Source organism: Haliaeetus albicilla, chromosome 6, assembly GCF_947461875.1.
Source record: "Haliaeetus albicilla chromosome 6, bHalAlb1.1, whole genome shotgun sequence".
Classification (NCBI taxonomy): domain Eukaryota; kingdom Metazoa; phylum Chordata; class Aves; order Accipitriformes; family Accipitridae; genus Haliaeetus; species Haliaeetus albicilla.
Window position 1 is genome coordinate 44,305,029 of NC_091488.1, and position 21,081 is coordinate 44,326,109.

General features: G+C 49.2%; 2 protein-coding genes across 4 annotated transcripts; both read right to left on the reverse strand.

The window, feature by feature from the left end:
* Positions 1-1,577: 1,577 nt before the first annotated feature.
* POPDC2 (popeye domain cAMP effector 2) lies at positions 1,578-13,013 on the reverse strand. 2 transcript variants are annotated; one of them, XM_069785845.1, is made up of 4 exons: positions 12,060-13,013; positions 9,515-9,623; positions 6,017-6,380; positions 1,578-2,031 (listed from the first exon to the last, which is right to left on the reverse strand). In XM_069785845.1, exons 1-4 carry the CDS (start codon positions 12,602-12,604, stop codon positions 1,946-1,948), a joined length of 1,104 nt encoding a protein of 367 aa, XP_069641946.1. In that variant the 5' UTR covers positions 12,605-13,013; the 3' UTR covers positions 1,578-1,945. The 2 variants fall into 2 exon arrangements, with proteins under 2 accessions (XP_069641946.1, XP_069641945.1); XM_069785844.1 differs by having other exon boundaries at positions 5,879-6,380; positions 12,060-13,010.
* Positions 13,014-18,110: 5,097 nt separating this feature from the next.
* Positions 18,111-20,927, reverse strand: COX17 (cytochrome c oxidase copper chaperone COX17). Of its 2 annotated transcripts, none has more exons than XM_069785847.1 (4): positions 20,784-20,927; positions 20,541-20,677; positions 18,707-18,813; positions 18,111-18,312 (listed from the first exon to the last, which is right to left on the reverse strand). In XM_069785847.1, exons 1-3 carry the CDS (start codon positions 20,895-20,897, stop codon positions 18,729-18,731), a joined length of 336 nt encoding a protein of 111 aa, XP_069641948.1. In that variant the 5' UTR covers positions 20,898-20,927; the 3' UTR covers positions 18,111-18,312; positions 18,707-18,728. The 2 variants fall into 2 exon arrangements, with proteins under 2 accessions (XP_069641948.1, XP_069641947.1); XM_069785846.1 differs by having other exon boundaries at positions 20,769-20,912.
* Between the last annotated feature and the right edge of the window lie 154 nt (positions 20,928-21,081).

Here is a 21,081-nt window from a genome sequence, read left to right on the forward strand (position 1 = left end):
CATTTCTGCCATGAAGAAGCCTCAGTCATTTGGCATGAGCTGTCACTAGTTCTCCACCAGACAGTGTCAGTGCAGAGTTAGCTCCTGCTTTCAGCTCACATCCAAGCTTTTGGGCCCTGCTGCGTGGCTTTTTGGAAGGCCAGCTAACAAACACCATCTCCAACATACACTCAAGAGGGGGTTAGAGGTGGGCTCCAACAACCAGACAAAGATCCAGGTTAGTTGGTGCCATGACTGAAGAGTTTCCAGGGAGCTTCTTGGTGAAGACTGGAATATAACCTCAGCAGGCACCTGTGAAGGGCAGTGCGTAATTCAGACCAGCCCTGTCCACTACTTCAGGCAGGCGCATAAAACACCATGACCGATGGATGCAGTTTCATTGTGCATTTTGGTTCCCTTGCAGAAGGGACCCCAGCAGCTCTTGTGTTAATTTGCTGGACATATTTCCTATCTGTGAAGGGCAATGGGGTCAGGCTTAAGCAAGAATGCAGCCACAGAACATGGTGACAACCATTAGCAGGATGATCCCCAGGCCCGGGGCAGCCCCATTCTCCTGCCCTGGGGTGACAGCAAAGGCAAGCAGAGCAAGGAGCTGTGTACGCCATGGATCCCACATACTCACCACTTCAGAGGCCTCTCCAGAACTCAGCAACGGTGCCAGATCCCAAGGGCATAGATCTTGCCCAGCTGAGGCTTGAAAAACATGCCAAACTGGTCTCTGGGCCACAGCCCCTGTGCGAGCAGCACAAGGCAGGTAGGGCTGCCTCCACCAGCCCAGGGCTGACACAAAGCCAGCTCCACACGCAGAACGGCCATGCCCCTGTATGTCTGTGCCAAGAGGCACTGAAGAATGCCCTGCTCTGTGTGTGCTGATAAGGGACTGATGCTCCTCACTCTTTCCCTGGATATCTGCCCTGGAGAGGCTCCTACCCCCGCCGCCCAGCTTGGTTGCACCAGGCTCTGTGGGACAGAGGATTCCTCCACCGGTACTGTCCTCTCCAGTTCCCTGACAGAGGAAATGGCTTGGGAAGCTTGTCAGCCAAACCTGTTGCAGGTGAACTTGGAAGAGGCTTTCTACCTCCACACTATTTTCATCTAAAATATTGCACTTCTTCCTACCAGTGGCTGCTCTCCCCAGAGATGTTTTGTATTCACTCATTTCTTCACTCAGTGTGTGCACCCTGAGGTCATTCCCCGTTGAGCACAAAAAAAAAAAAAAAAAAAAAAAAAGGGTTCAGGCTCTCCTTCTTGCCCATACCTGCCCTCAGTCCCAATTCCTCCTCCTTCTTATTCCAAAAGAATCAACTCAAACAACTGAGCTTTCACCAGAAGTTGGTAACTTCTTTGAGAAGTGGTGGTTGTCATAAATGAGAAATCCTAACCCCTGGAAAAGTAATTTCTGGTCTCACTAGAGTGGATGCCCAGTGAGAAGCATGATATCAAATCTCCATATCATGCTCTTCATTGCAAGCCCATTAACAAAGCCATCAGGCAGCCCATTTTCCCCTGTCCTTTCCCCCCCATGCCTTCAGATCACCTCAAGCCTTTCAAACCCTCTCCAAATCCTCAAACACCAGTAGTTTCATCTCTGACTTTAATGGAAATCATTAAATCAAAGGGAACACAGATCCGCAAGCAGGCTGGTATCACGTGCAGCGATATTGGTGTACCTTGGTATCAGAGCTGCCAACACTCCTCAGAGAGGCAGGACTAGAAAACAAACCGTGGAAGCACACTGGGGCAGGCAGCTCTGGTGAACAACCATGGAGTGGGAGGTGCTGGAGTGTCACACTGCAGTCTCACGCGTGTGCTTCACGTGCTCCTGAGTGTACATGTCTGCAGGCAGACGTCTCAGTGCGTGCTAAAGAGTGTCTCTCTGGTCAGAAACCTGTGTGAGCATACGTTCCCTTGGAGGGGCTTCGGGAGCAAAACAGCCTGTTGTTCCCTAGAGTTCAGGGGTCTGAGTAGGAGCCAGAGGGGCTCGTCCTTTGCGGAGAGGGTGAGGAGAACTCCGGAGAGGGTTTCCAGAGGCTGCAGAAGGAAAGCAGAGGAGGAGGAAGGAAAATGGGGGTGAAGGAGGTGTCAGGGGGGAGAGAAAGAAAGAGAGCACCATTATTATCAGAGGAATAAATCTTGCTTCCAAACTTTTCCAAGACACTAACCTCATGGAGCCCACCGTTACCTGTCCTTCTCCCTCCCTTCCTAAATTAGCATGCAAAGCTATGTAATTCTTCAACATGTGATAAATCAGAAAATGGGGTTATGCAGCCATCCTGAGACAGCAAAACCAAACCCCTCCAAAGCACCTTCTGTGATATTGTTGAAACAGACGCCACAGCTCCTTTGATGTTGCTCTCAAAGCAGGTGTAAAACAATTCCTACTAACTTAGATACCAAGCTACAGGCCATCAAGCATCCATCCATCCACCTCGCCCACCAAATAGAAAGCCACCCCCAGCATATAACAGTACAAAACTAGGCAGCAACAGCTCCACATTTTGCAAGCACTTGATAGAAACAAATGCGATATGAAAAGGGGAAAAAGCAGGTGGCTTTCAGTTGTTTGAATTTTCATGCAAGGAATAAAGTTTAGTTTGCTATGGAGCGCTGAGCTATATACAGCAGTACACTGTTAAAGCAAGCTTTGAACATAACCTTTGAATCTGCCTCTTAAACAGGCAGCCTCTAAGTTATTGAAATATCTCTTGTCCTCAGAGAAAGAATGTGCTCATTAATGGGATATCACAATCTGTCTTGCTCGTGAGCAGACTAGAAACTCTTTCAAGGAACTTGGTGATAAGCATAGTGGGCCAATACATATCCCAGGAATATTTTATTCTGCATGATCTTTGCAGCACTTTGGGCATTCAAGAGTTGCCCTCCTGCACTGTGGTATTGCAAGGTGGCTGTTGTAGTGACAGAAAATGAAAAGGAATGTGATCCATAGAAGCACTTCAGCACGGGGAATTTAGAGAGCTGGAAGGTGATTATTGAGGTTGGAAGTTGCTGGGGAAGGAGACAAGAACACAGACCAGGGGAAAGCCCCAGGGGAGCTCTGACCTCTGGGACCGCACCTATTGCTTACTTCGAACAATGACACTGCAGGGAATATCCCTGTTTATTATGGATGTTTTCACCAGTTCCAAGGGAAAAGTTATGAAAGTGCTTTTCTTGGGCCACGGCAGACCTGCTCAGATCATCTGCTAAGCTCTGACAAGTGCCTGGCCAGAAGGGAAGACTGCAGCCCCTCTGTATCACTAATTTTTGTGGTTAGGCGCTCAAGTCGCTGTGGAATACTGTCTGGACGTGACAGCTGCTGTTGCGCTGCTGCGGTGTGATGTGACTAGGATACCCAAGTGGTGAGCAGAGTAACAAGGAAGCACTTGTTCCACTGTTATGAACACACTAAACAAAGTTTGTTTTCCTTGTCTAATTACCTTAGAAATTAAAATACCACACTGGCTATTGTCTCCAGACTGACAAACAAGGAAGATCATCCTCCTCTCCCACCCCAAATACCAGCCTCTGAAACATTTGGGCTTTTATCGCAGGTCTCTACTGCAAGTATCAGCATACCTTGACACTTCCTCATTCACAAGATCTAGAAAGACAAAAACTTCCAGCTTCCAACATTTTCTAAAAGGATTGTGTGAAAGAAAGAATAGCTTTGTGCTGTGTTGCACAAGCTTTCCCCAACACACACATACCCACACACCTCTTGTGTGTATGTTCCACAATATCGACTCATTACCAAAAATGGGTGGAAACAATTCAAAAAAAGCTACGGTGTTCCTTGCCTCCTTCCTTTTTTAATTGCATTTGAAATTCTGATTTTATTGAGCTTGATCAATGAGCAGAATTCTGCCAATGACCTGAGAATGGATACCCTTCTGCTGAGAAGACAAAACACAAGCAAAGCATAGACAAAGTGACTTCACCATGTTTACAACACTATCTGCATTCATTCAGACATGCCTGACTGTTAGGAGGATGGCTGTCTCATAAGTGATTCAGTGCTCCTGCCTCTCCAAGTAAGGACTGAAAAAGCTACAGATTCATATCTCCAGCAGCCTACCAGCAAAATGAGGAACTCCACATTCCTAGGACTTCTAAGCTAGAAAACAAATGAGGATTTTTTTTTTCTTTTTCTCTCTGTGCCTCCTTCTTAAAATAAAAAAACAAACAAACAACCAAAAACAACTAAGCAAAACTCTTGCTGACTTTTTATCTGATTCAAGCAAAACCAAATAAACTTGTTCCTTCCCTGGCCAGTTTCTTCATATCCCAGATTTTAAATTTGGAGGCATGGAAGCAGTACAGGAATAGGCACATGACTCAGCTCAAAGCAGAACTGTACAAAACAGGAAAATCTTTCAAAAACTAAGAACAGCACCTAGATGAATCAGAAAAAAAACGCCTTTTCTACCAGATGCATACTGCAAATAGCAAGTGCCGTCTGACCCAGACAGCCTTCCCACGTAGAGCACCGAGGAGGGACAGTCCCTTTGCCGTCATAGCGGTGAGGCTTGTGCACAAGCACTGCAGGGTAGGGAAGATTACTGCAGACTTGTCAGGGCTCATGGCAGGAGCGTGTCCTGCTTCATTCTCCCTGCCAGTGAGTCCACAGCCCAAGCATTTACAGCCCAGCAGTAGACCCAAGCAGGCGCAGGGAAAACCAGGATGCGATGGTGCACCGTGTTCAAGGATGCCTGCTGGAAGACGATCTCCCCAGCCGCAGCCCAGCCCTGCAACTTTCTCCCTGCCATGCAGAGCCAGCTGGGACACTCACAGTGGTCCCTTCTAGGACAGAAATCCCAGTCCCAGGCTTGGTGTCTGGCAGCTGGATGCCAGAAAGCAGTGTTATGGGGCAGCAGCAGGAATGCACATTTTGGGGTCTGCAGCTGGCATGCAGCAACTGGCATGCAACGGCTGGCTAAAAGGAGCTCAGTGTGGAATTTCTCTCTTGGCCACTCGGATCTGAATTTCAAGCACGAGCCACCCTCCTGTCTATTTCTGTTTGCGTGCATTGCTCCTCTGCCCCAACATCCACCAGGCCCGGGAATTTTTCCCTTGCAGAGTAAGGAGTTGGCATTTTGGAAGAGAGCATCTCATTCCCACTCACCGGAAAGCAGACTTTGGGACATGTTAAAACAATGTTTAGCCTGTTCAGTCCACCCAGGGTGATGGGAGGCAAGAGCTATACCACACAGGGCAGTCTTTTCAATACCTTACTGATTTGGCTGAGACGAAGCTCAGCAGAAACAAGGAGAACAGAACAAATGCTGGGATGAACTGTGGTGGGCAGGGGGGAGGAAGGACTCTGAGCTTTCTCCCCCTGCTCGGACTGAGCACTTGCAGGGTGTAGAGAAACTCCTTGCTATCAATCCTCTGTAAACGCTGGAGCTGTTTCTACCCCTGTCAGCATCTCCAGGGTTGTCTGCTCTCTCACCTGCAGACATCTTTCTCAGCTCAGTACTGGAATATCTCCAGGCACGGCTCTACCTCATGGCGAGCCAGGTCGAGCCCTGTGGGATCTCTGCGGGCAGTCACGTACCAGCCTGGACACCATTTCAGTTTCTCTGCATCTCCCGAGGGATGGAGAGAGGACAGGGCAGGGAAGAACTTCCTACGGCCAGGTTACCAGCCCTTCCACCCCATGGTGTGGCTGGTGCCTGGAGTCAAGACTCTATCCTGCTGCTTTTCCTTAAGAAAATCACGACAGCTCGAGCCCACCTCCCAGGATTCCTTGGAGCAGCAGGCAAAAAAAACGCTGCGGAGGAGCAAACCCACAGCAAACGAGGGCGAGAGGCTGGGGGCCGCCGCTCTACCCAGGCAGTCGCATCACGGGAAGGACTTGCTTCCACACGCGGGTACTTACGCGGGGGTCCCACACAGGGTGAGGCGTGCCCGTGCCAGGAGTGCCCTCACTTCATATACTCCCCTTCGCTCACATAGTCCATAAAAGACCCCGGCAACTCAGCAAAATCTTCCAAGACAAGACTGGTGGAGTCCTCACCCAGCAGGTCACTGTCGGGCCGGGATGCCCGGGGTCGCGGCGGCGGTGGCGGCGGCGGTGGCTGCGGAGGGGGCTCAGAGGCACCAGCCTGGCCGGGGGCAGGCGACGGCTCCTCGCAGTCCTCCGACTCCCCCTCGGAGGAGGCTGGCCCGAGGACGTGGTAGAGGCTGGGCAAGCGGATGTCGAAGCGAAGGCCGAACTTGGCGAAGAGCTTCTCGTTGAGGGAGTAGAGCTTCTCCGAGATGTCGTAGCCCAGGTGGGAGGAGAAGAGCCGGGCAACGTAGCGGTCCTTCCTCAGGAGGAGATACAGCTTCTTCCTCGGCCAGGTGATGAAGCTGCAGTCGGTCTCAGCCGTCAGCGTGACCTGTGGGGCAGGGAGGGAGCGGAGTGAGCCCCACCACCTGGGCAGGGGTCACCCGCCTTGGGGCTGCGTGCCCCTCTCCATTGAAGGCCCCCAGCCCCTTTGACACCAGCTCTCCTTGGGAGACAGCGGGGCTGGAGAGCCAGATTGTCCAAGCTGAACGATCGGATAAATCCTTATCCACCTTATTCTTCCTCTCCCCAAGGAGCCGGAGACCAGGTTTTCCTATGCAATTAGTGGCATGCCCTCGCTTAAGCTAGCCACGTGGCTGGCTGGCTGGCTACGTTTCACCCTCTCACTTTCAGATGCTGCTGCATCTGAGAAAGCCCTGGGTGCACGAAGGGCCACCAGGAAGCCCTGCCTGGCTACCCTGTGCCGGAGGGAAATCCTGTCTCACCAGTTCTGCTGGGACCTGTAGGGCTGAATGGCCTTGAAGGATGAGTGGCACAGCTCAGCGAGGAGGGAAGGAAAAGGGTTTTACTGTGTTTGTGTGTAGATAGGGAACTCACCTGAGGTTTTATTGGGTTCATTTTAGAGAACATTTCCTTTTGCTCTGGGTTTTGCCAATGCAAACAGAGGCATTTTTTCCCCCTCGTTGTAAGACCATACTATTAATAATAAAAAACATTACATAACACATGAGTGTATATTGTAATATATAAATATAATAATAATAAAAAAAAGATAAGAAACACAGGAGGGGTCAAACTGCCTTGGGCCAAAGAAGAACATCCGAGTGTAATGGAGACACTGGCATGTGAACAAGTGCCAGAGCCAAAATATCCCGGGGGCTCCCTTTCACTCTATATCCAGGGGTCTCCTTGGCCAGCCACCATGGCAGAGGGCCACTGGGAAGCTGAACACAGCTTGGCTGCATGTGTGTGTCCTTGGGTTTGATATTTAATGCCACTGACATGCAAGCAGCTGCCTTACGAAAGAAATACGGGAGATAAAACCTGAGAACTTTCCCAGGCCGAGGCAAGCAAGAGGAAGGGTCACATGGAAATTGAAATGACCTGGATCTCATTTTCCTAACCAACTTCTGGCACAGCGATCAAAAGCCTCCACTTCTCATGAGGGATTGAGATGTAATAAGAAAACTTGCCTCCTAACCAGGACAGCAGGATGGATTTCACTCATGAATCCTCCTGACACAAGTGCTTCAGCATTGGCAGAGCCCGTAACTCAGCCTTCTGGGGGAAATTGCCAGCCCTGAAACCCAACTCCTTCAGGCTCTGGGAGCCAGCAGTCCCATGGGACACAGCCAAAGCTGAAAGCTCAAAGAAACCATCTCTCCTTGTAGACCGAGTTGCACTTCTGCTATTGTTTGGCAGGCTCAAGATTGAAACCGCTCAATCCAGAAAGCCATGGGGAAAACTTGGGCAAGAAAAACATTCCATGCCCTCCTCCAGCAAAGACCCGGAGTCAAAACAGGCACTTTTTAAACTAAATGATTGTGATGCTAGGAGTAAGTCTGAGATATGCCACAGAGTTTTATTAACTACTCAGGTAAGAGAGACTAGTGGGTTAAACAGCTGCCAAAAGCAGCACATCACCATGGCTAAGCACGGCCATCAAGAGTAACGTCCTGCCAGGAACACGGACTGGTCAAGTCTCACCTGCTGAATGCTGGTCTCACACAGGCTGCTACTTCTTCGTGCTCCTCAGTAAGCAGACGCAGGTTTTAGGCATTTGCAGCACCTGGTTGCAACGTTTCCCCACTTAGGACTCTACCTGCCCATCCTGGTGCCGGGCACAGCCAACCTCCCCGGCCAGTCCTGTATCGCAGAGCAGGAGAGGGGCCAAGAGCGTGGTGCTGGCAGGGCTGGTGCAACCTGGCACCAGCTTGCTCCCGAGCTGTCTCGCACATCACAGATAAAGACATTCAGGAAGTCTGGGAACATTCAGTTCCACAGAAATTAGCTCAGAAAACGCTGCACACTGTCTTTGCAGGTTGCATTGCCATCCAGACGGCCGTTTCCCTGCCGGGAGCACCGGGCAGCCATCGTTCTCTCTGCTGGACTCTTAGGCAAATATGGTCCAGGATTGAAGCCCTGTGCAAAACACGAGATACCCCCACCCTCAGCACAGCCATGCTGCTGTTGCCCTCTCTACCCCGTTATCTTGGCCCGACATCCCTATTTCTGCTCACAAGCTGAGGCCTGTGCCACAGTCACACAGTCCACCAACTCCTGCAACTAATCCTCTTGCAAGACCGTAATCACTGGTGGTGGCATAGATTTCAGGAGCGACCGCCGTGACCCTTTCACACATGGGCCCAATTCAGACCTGAGGAAAGCAGATTCGGAAAGCTGCCCTGGTTTAACCAAGTCTGAATGTGGCTGCCCTCATGAGAAAGCAGCATCGTTCCCTCATGACTGTCCCATGTTCCCAAGGGATTAGCAAAATCCCTCCTCACATGCCCTAACTGACATATTCTAGATTGACATCCTGACAGGGATCAGCCTGTCCTGGGATGTGAGTTAAAGGCAGAGAGATGTGGGCTTAAGTAATCTCCTCCAGAAGGAAAGCCAAACAAATACCGTGGGGTGTTGACAGCAAGAGCAAAATCCTTTCTGTTGCTGCAAATAAGAATTGGTCTGGCCTCTCAGCAAGGGATTCTTCTGCTCAGAAAGAACCATATTCGGGTGTGAATCATCCTTTCTGCTTCTCCACCCCAAACACATCACCATCAGAAGCTTCTGTGAGGAACAGAATATTTATGGATCTACATCACTGCTGCATATTGCCGTGGCTGCCATCCTGATGCTGGAATGATGCACCCTGCTAGCAGCATGCAGGGCAAATGCACCAACACAGGTACTAGGGAATGCTGTAATGGAAGAGAGCCAGCAATCTGATACCTCGTCTCCCTGCTAAACTGGAAGGAGCTCCACATTCTACTCTCCCTGCTGTCAGCTGATAGTAGGAGCACACACTGAGGTCTTCAAAGAAGGTAGAAAAAAGATAACACAGCTGATCGCACTATCCTGTCCTGGCTAAACCACAACGAAGGGGAGGAAAGTATTCCTGGTTAGCTTTGAATGGCGTAATGAGCTCCCTCCGTCCCCTTCTCAGACATGCAACAAAGCAGCAAGGAGCGAAGCTGGGCTGCTGCGGCGGCTGTGCGGGGTTACCTGGAAAGTTCCTTCCTCGGAGGGTCGCAGCGACTCCCATTCTGGAGAGTCCAGGAACTGATACGGAAAGACGTAGTGGAGGAACTGTCCGTCCTGGCTCACTCGGACCCTGCAGAGAGGACAGGCAAGGTGCACAGGCTTAGGCCACAAAATAGACGTCACACGAACCTGATCAGCTCACACAATGTGCAGGCAGCTGCTCCCACCAGGGAGGAAAGGACTTCTCCTCATCTCACGCACGTGTCTCATACCCTCTCCAGGACAGCTGCAGATGCTCCAGTCTATGGGGCCGTCCCTCCTTTCTCTGTGGGAAACGATATTTGCTGCCACTTCCCAAATTCCATCTGTTTTCTGTTTCCTGCTACAAAGCCAGCCCTCACACTTGCAATGCTTGGTCCTGAACCAGGACTTCTCAGCCCTCAAGACTGCTGCTGCTTTTCAGGTACTTCTAAGCCAGCCTGTGGCTCTTTGTACTTGCATCTTCTTTCTGTCCCCAGGGTTGCACAAGGGCATTCCCTGCCTCGATGCCAGGAAGCTGTTACACCCAGAAACCCCCAAAATTGTATTGGCCATCGTTCCTGACACATCATGCTGTGAGCTCATTGTTTGCTGCACGTTACCATTCAATCTCTCTTGGCTTCCCAAGTATCCCTTTCCCCTATTTTTGCTACAATTGCCTACCAATGTCAAGGTCAAACTTGCACCCAGCTCTGCTGTGGGAGCAGAGAAAGAGAGCTGCACAGGCCTGGGGCAACAGCAAGGCACTCGGGAGCTCTATTTGTAGCTCTGCACCACCAGATTTGGGGACTCTTGCCTCCCTGTCGCCATGTTCCCCTGTTGTACGATGCACAAAGGCAATTCTTGCTTTCAGGAGTTACAAGGCTCAATTCACTGTTGGCTTCCAGTCAGCTGGGAATGCTGCCTGGAAGGGTCAGGGATCGCAAGACAGGTTTCCTTGATCCAGGCACATTCTGCATTTCTAAGCTTCCCTTGTCTTGCTACTGTTCAGTTTAAGAGGGGACACCATAATAGTAGCAATGCTCTGTTGGCTCAGCAAGGACCTCACGAGGCAATAGAGTGGGTACCAGGAAATGCAAATCCAATCCCATCTCCGCAGAGCATCCTCAATCAGCCAAGATGCATACCTGCCACTGCAAAAGAGAGCAGAACTACCCCACCAGCACTGTCCTACTGTCCCTTGCAGCACTTTCATGCCCACAGAGCAGCAGCAGATTATCCAGTGCAGGGCAAGACAGCACAGACTCTTTCCCACTAACATTTTTTGCAGATATGGTAAACTTCGGAGCAAGCTGCTCAGCACAGACATTTGGTAAGGGGAGACACCTAATAGAAACACACGTATCCCGTTTCCTCCCAGAGCTTTGCCATTCAGCACTGGTCAGTGGTCCCAGGATGCTCTTAACACATCCTAGAAAAGGGACAAACACCAAAAAAAAAGGAAGCCTTCCTTCTTTACAGCCCCCCTCACCTTCACCAGAGAGAATGGACCACCACAATAAAACATGAGCCCCAGGTGATGCTGGGTTTGTCTTCCCAAAGGAAAATCCCTGTGAGACACACCTCTTACAGCTCAGCCCTGCTCCCATTTACAGATCTTCTTCCTTTCCCACTCTCACTTGACATTAGTGCCAAGTGCATGGCAGCAGCTGGGAAGCCAATATCATTACTATTTTGCATTTGGATTTTGCAAATCGTTAAAAGATATGTTCATAGAGACATGCCACGGGATCTCAGGTGAAAAAATAACAGTACTTCATCAGCACAGTTCGCTCAATAATCAAATCTTCAGTAAATGAACAGCAAATGTGCATGGCTTGCCAGGAATCAGCTGTGACTATCTAGAGGTCCCCGAGGTTCTCCTTGATGGTCCAGAGGAAGGAACATCATGAACGCATGACAGCACAGGGAAAGAAAGAGGTCTGATGAGGCGGGATCCACCACAGGAGAGCGCTCTCTTTTTTGACAAAATGACCCTCAAGGTGAAAAATTTCGGAGCCCTGAGGGTCAAGGCATTGGGAACAGGGGTGGAACCTCTCCCTGAATCCCACTGCTGGCCTGGGGGAGCAGGTGAACTGAGGACTCTGCGTAGTCAGTGCACATCCGTTCACATCACAGAGGTGTGTCTGGTAACCCCAGAGACCACAAGTCCGGACGCGCTGCTTTCCTGCCTTCAGAAACACTCTCTCACAGCCAGTCTGCTCCCATCAGAAATAAGATCATTTTAAAATGACAGAGAAAGAGGTAAGGATTCCCCAACAATATCACAGGCAAGGCTGAGCTGGGCTGGCTGCTTCACTGCACACAGCTTGATTCTGCAAACTGTTCCCCGAAATGGTCTAGTTCAGAAAAACAAAAGAAAACAAAAACAACTCCCAAAAGCAAATTACCCCCCTCCCCAACAAACAGATGCATATCTCAAAGGAAGGAAACAATCCTCACCCCAGTTTCTACAGGGGGTGAAAATACAACAGTAAGCCACAGTGCTTTGCTGTCAGACGTTGTTCAGAAACAGGAGAGCCTTTACCTGCCAGACAGCAGCAACGAGAGGCGGTCAATGGGCGTCTTGCCCTCCACAGCGTAATTCTGGTCTCTGACTAGCGACTGGACTTGCTCTTCGCAGCACTTCACAATTTCTTTGTAGACTTCCAGGGGCACCTGCAAGGGCAGGTACATGGTCTTGTAGAGGAGGTCAAACTCTTCTGGGATGGTGTCTTTGCGGAGCCGGTAAGCCAGGTGAGCCAGCTGAAGCAAGCAGGCGAAGACGAGCAGCATGTTCCAGACGAAGATATCCAGCCCGCAGGCGCTCAGCCAGCCCCACAGAGCATAGCAGAAGTAGCCTGGGGCCAGGAGGCCAAAGATATAGAGGGACCCAAAGATGCCGCTTCCCCCCATGTAACCCAGGAGGACGACGCAGCTGGCCAGCTGGTAGGCTGCTCCCTCCATAATCTCCTTCCAGGCATCGCACACCGGAGGCTGGAGAACAGCCTGGTCCCAAGAGAGGCTGCTTGCGCTCATCCTTCCCCACTCCCCACCCTCCCTGGCCGTCCTGCGCTCAAAATGAATTGTCATACACAAAGGGTGCTGCAGGGGTCTGAAACCAGAGCTGCTGGGTAGCTGTTCCTCCTCCTCCTCCTCTTGAGCGCCGGCCGGTCCCACAGCAGCACGCTTCAGAGCGACATGTTAAAGTGCTGCTGAACGTTTTTGCACCCGAAAAATCCCCAAAAGGCTTGTTTCTCCTCTTTGTGGCTCACAAACCGTCGGCTGGCCCCCTCCTTAGCCACACCAGTGAGAAAAGGAGCTGGCAAATACGAGGCCAAAAGAGCTCAGTCAAAGAAAGTGTAGAGGCCATTAGCTGGAAAACTTGCAGACAGGACAGAGATCTCGTCGCACTGCCTCTCTCGCCAGCCCTCCGGCAAATGGAAATAGCGACTGCGAGAGAGCAGTGGAGGGAGCTGGTGTTGAGTGTGGAATGTGTATCACTTGGCAGTGGAAACGAGAGAGACCCCAAATGGATAACCATGTTTGGAATTGAAATCCAAGGAGCAAAAGCAGCGAGGAGAACAGAGAGCAAGCACGCACCCGCTACTTAACATAACTCGGGCGCCCAGATAAGCACAGCACAGCACGAGGAGGGGAAAGGAAAGGGGAAAACAACCAGCTTATCGCAGCCAGCTCCAGCCACACGTGGGGCTCCGCACCACTCTGCGCTCCTGCAAGAGAGCGACTTTCACCCGGCACAAAAAAGGAAAAAGGTCACCCCCTTCTCCCGCTGTGGCTCGTAGCAGCGGCAGGAACTTACCAAGAGAGGCTTTCCAGAGCCTCTGGAAAGGAGAGAAAGATGGAGAAATGCTTTCCAGGCACTGCAGCACAGCCTCCCCTTGCTCCAGGGAGCTCCATCTCGTGGGGTGTTTCAGACCAAGGGGCACGAGGTAAAGCTCTGCACGGGCAGACAGTTGTGACTGCAAGGGATAAAGCTAGAGTAAATGAGGTGTTGGGACACAGCTTCATCTATCACAAAGAGGAGACTATCCTGCCTAAAACTTTGGGAGCGTAACATTTGGAAGCGTATTTTGTGGGGAAACCCTAGTTGAGGGAGGATTCTCTCATCCCACGGAGAACAGGCTCTGTTGGGAAGCATCCTTGGGAAACGTCATCTCACATTTTCATTTCTTTATAGCTATTTGGAACCCCTCAGACCTTCATTTAGCACGAAGAGGAAAGCAAACACTTTCCACTTGGGTAACCCAGGTCACAGGCACGAGAGGGGCCCTCCAAGTTCAGCCCTCCATGGTCATCTACAGAAAAGATGAATAAATGCAGTTTCTCCCCTGCTTCAAGTAACACGTTATCAGTCACACAGGCAGGATCTGCCAGGAAGCAGTTACATTTCAGGCATTGACGCAACCCACGCAGTCAGTCAACAGTATGAAGTCAGCCTGCATGGGTCAGTGGAGTACGGATAGGGTTTCAAGGGTGGTCGTGTTTCAGGCTGAGCTCGCAGCTGCCCTGCCTAACATGCCATTCCCATTGGCACCATTCACTTAAAGACACACGAATGGCCTCTTCTACTAACAGGCTCTGGAATAACACTGTCTACTGGGCGAGGCTGAAGCAATGCTTTATGGCAACCTTAAAGAATTCATCATGGTCTTGGACAGTACAATCTATCTCTACAACGATTAGTCCACGTGCAACATGGAGCGGTACGACTCCTAAGAGCAGCAAAGGCTGTGCCATCTTGACAGGTTGCCATGTGGGAAGGAAACGACAAATTAAGCTTTGCACAGGGGATGAGTACGATCCACTCAGAAAGATGCTTTCTGTTAAGGGTGAAGTGAAACAGGGAACCTTGTTTCCAGTGGTCGCTTATTTAAATGAAGAAATAAGTCCTACTGACTGAAGCAGAACAAGGCTCAGCTGCAAGAGGTATGGGGAAATGAAGAACTTCATTTCTCTTGACCTTCTCTGCAAAGAGGGAAGGATGACCTTATAGCCAAACCATTACAATAAAAAATCTTGGGAGCCAAGTTCTGTTTTTAATACCACTGCCATGTACTTGCTAGATGATCCCAACAACTTCTCTACCTTTAGGCCTCTGCAAAAAAAATCACTATTATAAGGGGCCCTCCTTCCAAGATGGGCTGACATTTGATGGTAGTGGGGAGTTGGGATATCAAGATTGCGAACACTCACAAGAAAGATACTTTATGTAAGATCTGTGAGACAAAACTGAACTGCTATGAATAGCAATGTAGAACTACATTAGAGGAAGCATTCTGAGAAGCAACATTGCAATTCCTCCCACCTTTCTGTACTACCAAAAAACTTCTGTGGCAACATCAAAGAAAGTGACAAAAGAAAAAAAAAAAAAAAAGTTATTCATTTCACTCCTCAGGTAAATTCCTGAGCTAGAAAATACTCTGGAACACAATGCTAATGACTCATTAGACAAAGAAGGTACTTCTTCTGGCATCTTCCAGAACACGGACAGGGGTGTTGCAGTAAGCCCAGAGGCACGCGCTGCGTCGCAGTGCTGCCGGGGCCAGCACCGCAGGCGAGGACAGCCCGTTGCAACCTCCCTGCGGAAGGTGGACAGGAATCTTTAAACCCACAGCATAAAGCTCTCATTAGAAACTATACAGCTTTTCTGCTGTGGCTGAACATGATGTAGAGCGAATGACACAGCCTTTTACAAGGTACATTTCTGAGCATACCCTAGAGATTAATTTAGGTGTTTTCAGGCCCAGTTTTTTAAAAGGAAGATTTGTCAAGTGGTTGAACCTCCAAGGCTCAAATCTTCCTTTCTCCCATGAGAGTATCATGGCCATACAGACCATCTTCACAGCACTTCCAGTTTTCCACTCAGCAAGAGTTCAAAAAGCTCTTAATTTTCCAAGGAGAAATTCTATTTTCCTGCCTTGCCTTGAATTAGAATACATGCCTCCCATCCAAGGATGCTGGGGTTCATCTGAGATCAGTGTTCTAAAGCCAATACAGATTCAAGGGGAAAGCCACACAAGTATTAAAAAGGAGATACCAAGGCCCAAACCAATTTGGAATCGAGAGCAAGTGCATACAAAACACCTGAGCAGCACTAAGACTCTTCCCTGGAAGAGGGCACATAAGGCATTTACAACAAAATGAGTCTGTGAAGAAGAAAAATAAGACTCCACTGATTTCCCCCCTTAAAATTAATTCAACCAGTAGCACTTAATACTTAGCCCCATGTAATGATGCAATCCAGGTGGAGCCTGTGCTATGTTTGGCAAATAAATCCTCTGTCCTTGAGAGCAGCACCGCACCAAGAGATTACCAGTCCCAAATCTCACAGCAGCTAAACGACTGGCTGTTTTGCCCATCCTCAGGAACTCTACAGGTTCCCTACTGATCCCATAAGCTGAAAACTAGTCCAGTCACCTGTGATGAGGACACTAAGACCTTGGTGGCTTAAAGTCAGAGCAGGCATAATCAGACATCTCCTTTTTGATTTATTATACAGTGCATCGCTGGCATTAGTCTGCAAAACTGTTACTTACACGCTAATAAACCCTGTAGCTCCAAAATATCCACCTGGTGTTTCAAGTCACATTCAACTTAATAACTGTTGGGCAGGGTCTAAAGCCTGCTCCCAACAAGCTCATGGTGAATCACAAAGCGACAAAGACAGCACGTACTGTATTTAGTTGTACTGCTGTAAAGTTTAGTCAAGTTTCCTGCTGCTGCCACCTTTCATGCCCTTGCAAGTACACCAAGCACCCTGTGCAGGGCAGGGTCTGTCACCAGCTCCATCAGTAAATAGTAACACAGTGCCAGTAACTCCCACTCCTCGAATCAAGCCTTGAATCCACTCCACAGGAATCCTGTAGTAACAGATGAAGCCGCCCAGCAAGAAATGTGATTTGACTACAAGGTTTTTTCGTACTTGAGTTGTCCAGCATCCTTTCTGTACCTGTTGCACACAGGTATCGCAGCATCCCACTCATCATCTTCCTTCCAAAAACTTCTAAAGTATCTACCATGCTTTTACCTTCATGCAGGCCCAGATGTCCCATTTCTTAAGTTTATAGAAAGTTGTACAGGGACCCATTTTTTATTTTCTTGGACTGATTTAAATACTGCTCCACTCTCACTTGACCACTGCCAAACCCTGCCCTGCTCTTCACTCTGTGGCATCATTTCCACAGTTTACCCAGACTGGACACGCTACCACAAAGCTGGTGCTCGTCCACCTTTTAACGTTCTCTTCAGTTCAAGCTCTGACACATGTTGATTCAACAATAAATGACCTTATTCAAGTTTCTACCTTGACACAATAAACGCCAAGAGGAACACCAGGTCCTGCTCCACAGCCAGCTACAGCGCCGCAGGTGGCTTTGAACGCTTTTTGCCAGAGCTACGCCTGCATCCCTTCTCTTAGGCTGGAAGCCAACACGGGCATAACCTCTTACCTCACGACAGGAGAGTAGACGAGCAGTGTAGAGCTAAGTCTAACAGCCCGGCTTGCCCCCTGCAAGCATTTTAGAGTATATTTCCTCAGACACCAGGACATTCATGAAACATTCCCGGAAGACAAGTCTAAACTCTCCTCATGCAACTTGTGAGCCTTGGCAGAGACACTACCAAGTGTCACATACTAAACATTCACAGCCTGTTCGTTGCTAGCTCAGAATACGCAGGGGCCAGCAGGCAGAGAAATGGTCAGGACTGCATTCATCCCTCCAACAGGATCAAAACCAAGAGAAGAATCAAGACAAAGCACAGATTTTGTGTCTTCAATTTCTGAAAAGAAAACTCAGCAGGAGGAAAGGAAGTAATCAGTGATGCCATCTTAAACAAAGTCAACTTACCAAACCAAGAAAAACATTAGGGTCACACAGCATGAAACCAAAAAAGTCCCACATGTAACAAGCTACCAACCGCACTTTTTTTGCTCTAGATTGTAAGAAGGAATCAAAGGCCACAACCACCTTCCCACTGTCATGTCACACAGGTGAGAAAAAAAGCCAGAACATGAACGCCCACGCACACCCCCAACAAAAACTGGGCAGAAAAAAAAAACCTTTGCTTTCAGGCAAGTGACCTGTACATACATCTGCAGTCCTCTGCTCCCTTTCCCTTGAAGAACTACTAGCTCAATAATTTGAGTTTGATATGGAAAGTACTTAATTCTTCATTATAAACAATGAAGCTTGAATCCCAGGGTAAAGCTACTCAAAAAAAGTTGGAAGAATTCTAACAGGGGAAAGCAAATCCAGTTTTGACTCTAAGGAAAGTTCATTTCGAAAGTGGTCATCTTTGTACAAGTACAGTTACACCTACCGTCACAAATGGCACGACAAGCTTCAGCATGCCTTTGCTGAAAGCTGTAACAAGGCTGTGTTACTAGCACGATTTCTCAATTTGCATCAGTGGGAAAACCTACCGAAGGCCCACCTGTTCAACCACAACACCGGAGTAATCAATGTTCTCATGTCAATGAGTAAGCAGGCTTTACTCATTCTCACATGCTCTTTTCAATGAGGAGGGTACCATTGTTTCTTTACTTAAAAAGAAACAGAAGTCAGGAACGCTGGTGATTTTCAGACTTTTATTACGAGGAAAAAAATATATTTTCTATAGTAGCGGTCAAGAGCTAACAGTGGAAAAGCCACAGACATGATGCACAGTCTATCATTAGAGACTCTTTATAAATAGATTCTTTATTTGTTCTTTGAAGTAACTTGCAGAAAAAATTCATTTTGCAGCTTTCCAGAACACAGTCACACCACAGACATCATCTAGAAGAGAGAGGAAAGACAGCTTCACCAAATGTGGATTTCCACGGGATATTGAGGGACAGTTCAACAATCAACAAAAAAAAGCCCCCAGCAACAAAGCCACAAAAAACAACCCCCACACTGCCCTAGCATTAGAAATCTAAGTTCAAGTTCAGATCTATTAGACGACAACAAGAGGCAGAACCATACTCTACTGCTGAAGAGCTACTCGCAAAGGCTGTACACTGCCAGAAGTCTTCACCACCCTCACAAGGACAGCAGTGCTTACTCTAGTGTCAATGAGGATTATTTTGTCTTCCCTCTCATAAGGAGGATACCTCTGCCATCACGAGCAGTACTCTGGGCCTTCCAGTGGCACCAGCTGAGATGCCAGGACACTGAAGGCTATACTCACCACATTCACAATCCTGCTCATCTCATATCTTGAAGCCCAGAGCTCTCATACACTCCTTGTGAGCTTCAATTAGGTGCCTGCAATTTTCTTCCCCCTTCTCAATGATGCTGCAGAAAAAAAAGATTTCCAAGGTTCAACAACAAAATGTTTGCTTACTATTAGTCAAAGCCACAGAACTGACAAGCTGTTGGGGACAATCAAAAATCCCTACTAGGCTCCAGAAATCTTTTTGCCTATCCTGTCCAGGGTAGCACTGTTTTGGAAAGTATAATACTATCTCAGAAAGGTGACCAAGTCCAGAGCTGTGCACTTAAAACTTTGATGAAACGCATAACAGAATTTCCTACGAACAGGCCGGTGTCTATTCCGGGCAAGTCTAGACAGGGATTTGTCATACAACACAAGGCTGTCGCATCACTTTATCAAGTATGCTGATCTCGTCAGCAACCAGTTTCAAATCATTCAGTAAGGAAGCAACAAAATTTCTCCAGTAAGAGACCAATACAGAATAGGTTGACCAGTAAATGACATTTTAGTCCAGCATCAGTTGGTACTTAGGGAACCTGAAGCAAAAAAACCTGTCCAGCTACTCTTAAAAAAATTATTTCACATATGGCAACTTTTGGTGTTACGCATCCATCCAAGTGTCTAATATATATTCAAATAGCGGTAAAAGCCTACCATCATCAGTATACGGCGTATACCGCAAAAGCAGTTTAGACTTGCTCTTTGATTTGACTGGCAGAGCGCTTCCTGTCCCCAGAGGCGGGGATTCAACCGCTCTGCAGAGCACAGGTCACGGGTCTGATCAACCCTCATCCACCACATTACGGTGTTCTTGCTGCCACAGAAAACTACCAAATTGTGAATAACTAAAATATCTTATTTTCTTAATCATTTAAGTTTTATTACAGTAAGTACGGACAGGTCTGCTGGCCGCCCAGGGCAACCCCATCTGACTCTGGACTTGCATCCTACCACCCTTTCCTTAGGGGTCCCTGGACTCACCTTTACTCTACCACCTATCTAAACATGCACCCCTAGCTTTAGCAAAAATACAGCTTCCAGTATTATGTCACCTACTGAACAACATCTGTACCACCTGTCAGGTTAAAAAAAAAAAAAAAAGACAACTTGGTCACCAGATTAAAGTTTTTTAAAGATTTACTGTCATAGACAAAGCAACTCTACTTTGGGGGTGCATTTCATGCTGTTTGGTGATTGTGACTAAGCCTATAATTACAAATGCAGCTATATATATCATTGTCAAGTTTTGCACCTGTGAGAAAGGTCATCCTCTGAGACCTAAAAAACAAAGTGTTTTTTTTATTTATTTAAGGGAGTACAGCGTTTATAATCAATTAAACAATAAAAACATTACTACCTGCCGATAGCTGCTTCGGCCAGTCAACAGCAGTGAAGATTTGTAAGTGGCATTAAAAGCTAATCTCAGAAACCTGTTTTAAACTAGGGCTGTGAGATATTAATCTCCCCATTTCTCATTTACCCTTTTAAGACAGCTTCTCCTCCGTGCTCTCCCTCTCCCACCCCTCTTGGATGCTCCAACACCCTCCACCCGGGGAGCGTTCCCAAAAATCACCCCGGCACATCGGCAGGGACAAGAAACTCCCAGAAGGGTAACAAGGGGCAGGGCCGGGAGGGAAATCCAGCGGGTCAAAGCCACACCGGGGGCGGCGGACTGACTAAAAAGCCCCGTTAACTCGACGATGGGCCCGGCCCGCGAAGGGGAAATGCCCCCGCAGGAGCCGCCGCCCTCCCCGAGGGAGTCGGGGTCCACCAGAAGCCTGAGGCGGGACGGTTGGGGGCCCCTCACCAGGCGTCCCGCGCTTTCTTGGTCTCGGGGCAGGCGCAGCAAGGCTTCAGCGGCTTCTTCTCTTCCCGCGCCTCCTTCGCGTCGCAGCTGGCGGCAGCCACCGACGACATGGCGGGCGGCTTCCCGGCGGCCACGGCCTGGGGGGGGGGGGGGAGAGAACCGGGCAGGGAGCGGCCTCAGCGGGGTGTTGCGTCCCGTCCCCGCCCCAGCCCCGGTGCCCGCCGCTACCTGCCTGCCCGGAGCCTGAGCGGAGAGAGGGAGGGAGGGATAGAAGGAGGACGACCGCTCTCCTCCGCCACAGGGACCGCTCAGCCTGGAGCCCTCCGCTGGTTCCGGGTAATCTCCCGGCTGCGGCATGCTGGGAGATGTAGTTCGGGAGCTCGCCTTCCCTCAGCCGGGGGGGCTGTTAGCCGTTATCCCGGCTCGGGGGCGGTTAGAAGACAAACGGATCTCCAGTCTGTAACAATCAGTCAGCGTGTCGAAAGAGATATTCTGCAGGAACGCGCGACCCTTACGGAGCCGGAAAGATGAGGGAAGGAGG